The 7,324-nt window shown below is 37.7% G+C and overlaps 1 protein-coding gene across 3 annotated transcripts in view; it reads right to left on the bottom strand.

Moving 5' to 3' along the window:
• Nucleotides 1-2,225: 2,225 nt before the first annotated feature.
• The window catches only part of PAK3 (p21 (RAC1) activated kinase 3), a 347,852-nt gene continuing 342,753 nt past the window's right edge, over nt 2,226-7,324 (bottom strand). For 2 of the 3 annotated variants that reach the window (XM_085608186.1, XM_085608184.1), the window contains one exon: nt 2,267-6,012. In XM_085608186.1, the coding sequence (XP_085464312.1) occupies nt 5,923-6,012 (90 nt within the window). In that variant the 3' untranslated portion in view covers nt 2,267-5,922. Of the gene's footprint in view, nt 6,013-7,324 lie in introns of all 3 variants that reach the window. The other variant, XM_085608185.1, reaches the window with a different exon arrangement.

The following is a 7,324-nucleotide window of genomic DNA, read 5'->3' as shown; positions in this document are numbered from 1 at the left end:
ATATATCTTAATAAGACTGGCTGATAGTTCATGATTTCTAGGTCTTTTGGGGCATTGCCCTATCTCGTATCATTAGCTGTGACTCAACAAACTCAGGAAATAAGAGCTACTGTTCAGAGTAATCCACATACTGTATCTTCGTACCATTTATGGCCTCAGAACTAATGATAACAGAAAACATCAATTCACCAAGCCAAAGAATTCAGGGGACTGTGTGATCATTTTGCTCCTTATGCTAGTCTTGTTCAACAGGCAAATAAATGCATGTCACTCAAAGTGGGAGCACATAACTAAAGACCTAACATTTATCTCCGTGATCTTTACCTCTGGCAGGTTTTGATTACATCAAGACCCATTTAGGGTAGTGGAGTGTTCAAATACAGCCGTGTATCTAAGCTACATAGTTATGTCTGGGGCAAGAACAATTCCGCTACAGAACAGTTTGTAGTATACTGAAATAAAAAGACTGCTGACATAACAACTCCAAGTAGGTATCCCTGCAGAAGAAATGAAGACAAGATCCCAGAGACAAAAGCAACCCGCAATAGCATGCTATAAAAACTGCTTGGCTCTACTACTAGCAGAACTCTATGAATCCTGAATATATTTGGGGTACAATCACACATGAATCCAAAATTAAAGTTCTGGCTACGCCCCATAGGCTGAGTTTGTGCTATAATCCAAACAAAGACATTAACATAATTCTGGTGTATTTTGCTGTCCAAGTTTTCAATAAATTAAATGTTCCTTTTTTTCATTTGATCATTACATACCTGTGTTGTGTATATATGTATATACAGAAAAAGTTGTGTCAACTGATCTAATCAATGTACATACTAAGTGAAAGGGCTTTAAAAATATTTTATATGTACAAGAGGCACAAAGAGCGGAGTACAAAGCTATAAGCAGCAGCTTCACATGAGGTAAATGTGCTACACTGATCCAACTGTTACCATCATGGACAACCATAATTTATTTCCCTGGGATGATGTTAGCCTTTGAAGCGGACATCATCCAATTCTTGAAAATCACTGAGTCCATACCTGCATGGGCAAGCACAAATAAATAAATATACCAACACGATTCTTTAATGTGCTTTTAGCACAAATGTGCACCTGTATGCACAATACCATAAAACAAGGATTTATAAGTTTTCATATACCCGGTCTCTGACCATTACACAGGGACTTATATAACGAACAGGGAGTAACAAATACAAAGTTTCTGTGACTCCATGTAAATACAGGACAATGCATGGCTCTTTAAAATGCATAACTCCAAAATCAATGGCTGGCAATGGTAGGTAATGTTAAATTTCAGTGACACCCCTTACAGAAAACATTGCAAACATACACAGGCGTTATGGCATTGCAGCCACTAATGTATATCCATGATTAACCTCAGAGAAATAATTACAATGCTTTGTAAGGACTATAAACATAGAAAAGGAGTAATGCAATAAGTTAAAATGTTCAGTTTACCCAATTTATACCTTTGCTACATTAACTAGATCTGACCATATACCTAACCATCTGTCGGCATCTCGAACTAGTTCTGATTTTAGCATCTGCTGTACGAGTCCCATGCCATTTAAAAGTAATTCTATTGCGTGTACCATCGCTGCTCTGAATCTTACCGTTGGCAGAAAACTCCTTATTAAAGGCTGCAAAGACAAACTGAGTGATAATAGTGAATATTTCATATGTGTTCTGCACACAGCAATGTGGATGTGTATTTACACTGCGCTATAATTATTATGCATCCAATTTACAGTTTGTTCGAGTCTCATAATCCTGAAAGCATTATATTGCACAGTGTGGCATCTCAGACAAGTGGACTTTCACTGACAAAAGGTACTACTTGTGATGTACTCCTGCATTAGAGTATGTCTATCAAAACGATCTCTGCTGGATAAAGGTGGGGGAGTCATAGCAAACATCAGGATAATTACTACTGCTGGTCTCCATTGTGACTCTAAGTAGGAAACACTTTATAAAACTGTATGACCAAGTGTACCATGTGACAGCAAATGTTTCCTCCTGAGCATATGTCAGAGATTCTTAAACTTTTACACCTGAATGTCGCACAAGTATCTGAAAGAAGTGAAACATTTGGAAAAATGTTATTTTGTTTTTAAAACTAATTATGTAAGTCCCTGCATGCAGGATATTCAGAAAGCACAACAATAAAGTGCAGGGTGTTCTAAAGGAGTTAGGGACAATTCGCACATTCTGATGTTTTATTTCTTGTCTTGCAACACTGGAATGATTTACAGAGAAGGACTTTAATGACCATATCCTGCTTGTTACAACAATATGTAATGCATGGTTGGTGGGGGTTAGCAGGTGTTCTATAATGCAATAATTTAATTACATAATTCAGTAGTAAGAGCTGACAATACAGCATACACAAGTGCACATCCTGTTGAATACATACAAATTGTGCAATGTACAATATTATCAGATCATCAGTCATGAATGACCAGTGCCATACAATAGAAACTATTTTTCAAGAAAACTATGAATTCTAAAGGAAAATCCTTTTTTTCTCCATGTAATTGTATAGAAGGAAGATGAACCTGATTTAATGCACTTCTTGCTTATACTTTTGTACAGATGGAGTGGTTCAATCAATTTCTTGTGCGCCCACTCAACCTTTCACCCTTTTGAACTGGTATGGGTGAAACTATATTGTGATAAGGCGAAATACTGCCCCATATTCGCTCAACAAGTAAGTGAGTAACGGTCAGGTTTTATGCTTCATGCGCAAGGTGTGATTCTGCCGCTAGCGAGAGTGACCCAAACTGCCCAAACTGATCATCTCTTGTTTTGTGTGCTTTTTTTCCTGCATGTTAGGTGGAAGAGAATTTCACTGAAGTTAGTTGGCAGAATAAAACAATATTTCGGCCAGTCTAGCTGGTGAGTTTTACGAAACAAATAGAATACTGATGGGTGGTGAATATCCGCTAAAGCGTAAACTGATGTAGTGATTTCAGCTATGCAAAAGAACTAGGGATTTGCTATCAAAGATGGGTGTTCGTGAAAATTTGATCTAGAACACATGCAATACCGCTGTAGAATGTGGCAAGTTAAACTTCGGCTGGAAACGAGAGGCATTAGCAAGAAATGCATCCATTCAGTTATTTTGGAGAATGCAACAACATAAGGTACGTATCAGCAGTTGAGTATAATGAAATTATTCAGAGACACACCAATGCTAACTGGGCTCACAAGCAGCCAAAGTTCTGCAATAAAGAAAAAATGTGGATGGCAGATTCAAAGTTATTAACATGCTTTGAACTTCTTCACCCGAGCATACTAAGCATGTTTTATGCACTTATGTTTTAGTGCTTTTAGGGGACGACTAACCTCAATGTGACAGCCCAAGTTGAATTTTAGACTGTTAAACTCGAAACTATGACCTGACAAGCTACTGGCTGCCCAATTCTTGGAAATAACTCAAAGTAAAGATACCAACTGCTATTTGGAGAATACAACAGGGACAGACATACACACAATGTGTCATTTGAAGTGAGGAACTTCCTCAAGGATTTTACTATTTGATAGTAGCTGAGCGACAAAAAAAATTCCCAGTTCACCATCAGGTCGACTATTAGAAGGGGTGTCTGTGCTCCTACTCTGCATATGCATCCTGGTAGGCAATATTCAATTATTACTGCTTGTAAACATTGAACTGACAAATATTAATATGATTTACAAAAAATAAAAACTTTTTTTTATTGAACAATATTGTGGCATGAGAGCAGCGCTTCTAGTACTGGGCGGTGTATATGCACTATATAAAGTAATAACCAGGTAGTGTCTACTGTCCTGCAGAAAAGAAACATCCTAGCTTTTTTAATCATTGTGAACCGGAATACATATTATGGAATATTTTAGTAACAGGTAGTAATAAAGATATTTTTGGGAAACCTTAGTTGTGTTGGAGTAAGAGGAGGAGTATTTGAACCCTGCAGGTAATAAAGAGTAATGAAACAGATTACCGGAGGGAGTCTGACAGGCATTACAAATACAATTTTTTTTATTTGTGGTGCTTAATATGGATGGATGTGGGCAAGCTTCTTTACAAATGTACCTACTTGAGAAGGTTAAGGTGTGTGAGCCACAGAAAGATTGCAATTTGCGAAAGGTCAAATGGTTTTGCCAAGTAAGGAGAACAGGGCTCAGAAATCTGCTCTCCTGCGAACTCCAAAGATAACCAAAAGAAAACTGACCATCAATGCCACCCAAAGGAGTAGTGAACAACATTCATATGTAAGTACGACAGTCTGCCAGAAATTCACCATTCAAGTCCACTATTCCTTGTGTAAAACAGCATTGATGTATCACCTTCAAATTTCTGCCTTTCAAAGGTGTTTCTTGATATCTGTGAAACGTTGAGTAGGCTTTATTGACAATCAAATAGATTGTAATCCCTGCATCTTTATCCAGACAGATTTCTCACATCTCCTCATTACAAAGGTTCCTACCGTAAACCAGACCCCATCTACTGCCAACCTTATGTTCGTGCTTCTCTACACATCACAGGAATATGAATATTCTGTTTATCTTAAAAAGAAAGGATAAGTACCATGAATTACTAGTGGAACCAGTTGCCCCCACACATACAACATTTTATCACAGTTTATCAGTAAGCCAATCCTCAACACAGGAAGACTGGAGATGCGGGTTCTAGACACAGTGAAACAATGCATTTATTTGCATTAGTGGATGCAGTGTAACCAGAGGCCGGATAAACTAAGTACTTGTGCTTACGATTAGCAATAGGAGACTGATCTGCACACAAATGTGCTTCTGCTAAAGAGGACTCCAAATGCACCCCGATTACAGAAAGGCATAGAAACATATCTGTTCACAATTAAGAGGCACCAAGTCATGAATAAGGCCGGTTGCAGTAGTATTACATTTGTGCACTCCACATTATGGGGATGAGTTTGTTAGGCTTTGACAGAAAATTTCAAAGTCTGTTATATCACCTTGGACGGAAATCATTGGACATAAGCCTTGCATTTAGTAAACCTAACGATACTTCGTTGTAGCCGTGGATGCTTTATCGCTGAGATTAACAATTAATGAGTTGATGAAACTGGTAAGAAGCACAATACTGCAATTCATGTAGGGTAATTCTGCAAACAGGCCATTTCACATTTTAGTTTCACAATGCCATGTTTCCTGTTGTAATGAAGATCACTTCCTGATGACATATAGTTCTGTCACCAAAAGTTGACAATTTTTCTTTATAGTATGCAAGTACCTTTTTATGGAGCATCACGACAACAAAGTATTAGCGACAGACAAACAGAAACAAATAAAATGGCGAAGAGGAGTGCTGTCGGTGTGGATGTGAAATTAACGAACTTCCAGAGTGAACCTCCTCACTGTGCTGCATTTACGGTGACCTGGAAGAAAACACGACCCATATTCTGCACTGTGGTTTTTTTTTATCTAGTTCGTGACCGGCTGTTCAGTCAGAAGATTTCTGTGAATATAGGTGTAGCTTTGTTTTTTGTCCAATAAGGTAACAACAACTCAAAAGAGAGGATTGTGCATTTGTAGAGAACAACCAATAGTTTAAAAGTGAATGCACAAATTGTTCGATGTGATGTCGCTGCCATTCCTTTTTCATGTACCCTTATAACCAATCAAGAGACTGACAGTTTTCAATGTATCTTGATCTGGTCTTGCCACCCAAATGTTTTTTTAACTCCAAAAATAAGTTAAGGAATTGGGAAGAAGACACATGAAAGTTTGCCCTCCCTGGAGAGCTGCAGTGCACCCCTCGATTGTTATCCCCATCGGTCATCACTTCCATCTGTCCTGCAGCGCGGGAGTTGAGGTTTTACAGATCGGTTCAGTCCTGTGTTTTCCGAGGGAACTAGCAGGAGATTACGGGCTCTCCATGCTAACGACTGCTATTTTTGATCGCTTCTTTTGCTGCAATGATCAATGGAGTCAGGCTGGAGAGAGGCTTGGCTAATTTCAAAAAAGAATGCTGTGAATAAAAAGAAAGTATGAAAGTTAAAAAGAGAAGTCTGCAACTATGTGACTCTCCTTACTGAATGTCACCAGACAAGAAATAACAGTGGGTTCAGCCCCATGCAGATCTTTAAAAATACAATAAAAGGATCAGTTAACGCCTCAAGTAGAATTCATTACTCTACAAAGTCCGTCATAATTGCATTTTACTTCTGAGATAAAAGACCGTAACAATCTATATGCATTCAGTGGATTTATGTCTCACTCAATTACCATTTTTTACCTTGATCCAAGATTAAAATACATCATACATTGTCTTGCAGCTATTAATTAGTTCTATATCAATTCAGTGAGTTATCAACAATCCCTTAATATAAACCATTTCACACTTATTTAGGAAATTGCCTAAGATGCATCACAAACATTTTTAGGGTGGGGCTATTTTAATTTGTACAGGATGTTTTACGTAGGGGGATTTGCATTGGCGGTATTTAAATCTGCTTAGTGTTTAAAGTTACTAATCAAATGTTTTAATGTCAATTCAAATACCACCAAGAGCCTTAACTGCTGCCACAAAACTATGAAAGTGCTACACCCCATAGGACATAATATTTTTAAAAGCAACATCTTCACTTTCTACATTACATACTCCATAATTTTTTTGTGAATAGGCCCCAAATTACGTTTATATACTATCCTCATCATACACGTTTCCAACATTATAAATATCATTTGGCAGGATTTTATCCTTTTTTCCAGAAACTCAAATGGAAACTTGGTTTGGACTCTATAAGTGTTTGCAACTCGGAGAAGGAGATCTATAAAAACGTTCTTACGTAGCAGCATTTTGGGAGGATGTCTGTTAAATCAGGTATGACTTTCAAGATAAACAGAGGCTCAGAGTGCAGAGGTTTTCAACCACCTTAGATGGAGCTATTACATAGTTTAACACTTTCAAGGCGGACATGTTTGTGCACTGCTTTTCCAGAGCTTTTCTTCCCACAAGACTGATGTGAGATTGTGCAAACACATGCACCTCTTGGGTATTGTATGTGCACCCAAACAAACTATATATTTGTTTTCAGCACATTAATGGCTATGGATAGGAGCAACCTGTGCTTCAATATTTCATTGCACCTAGAAGATATAAAGAAAAATGTTGAAATTTGTTTTTTAACAAATTTGCTTCATAATTGTTGCTTTTCTCACATTGTTAACAGCAAACCCCAGGACTCTAACCAAGGACATGTTGCCTTGAATGATTGGAAATACCAAACCTACAACAATTATGAAATATTACTGCAGATCAGTGAATTATGGCAGAATGA

This window comes from Triturus cristatus, chromosome 5_2, assembly GCF_964204655.1.
Source record: "Triturus cristatus chromosome 5_2, aTriCri1.1, whole genome shotgun sequence".
Lineage (NCBI taxonomy): Eukaryota > Metazoa > Chordata > Amphibia > Caudata > Salamandridae > Triturus > Triturus cristatus.
This window is presented reverse-complemented; position numbering and strand designations above follow the sequence as displayed.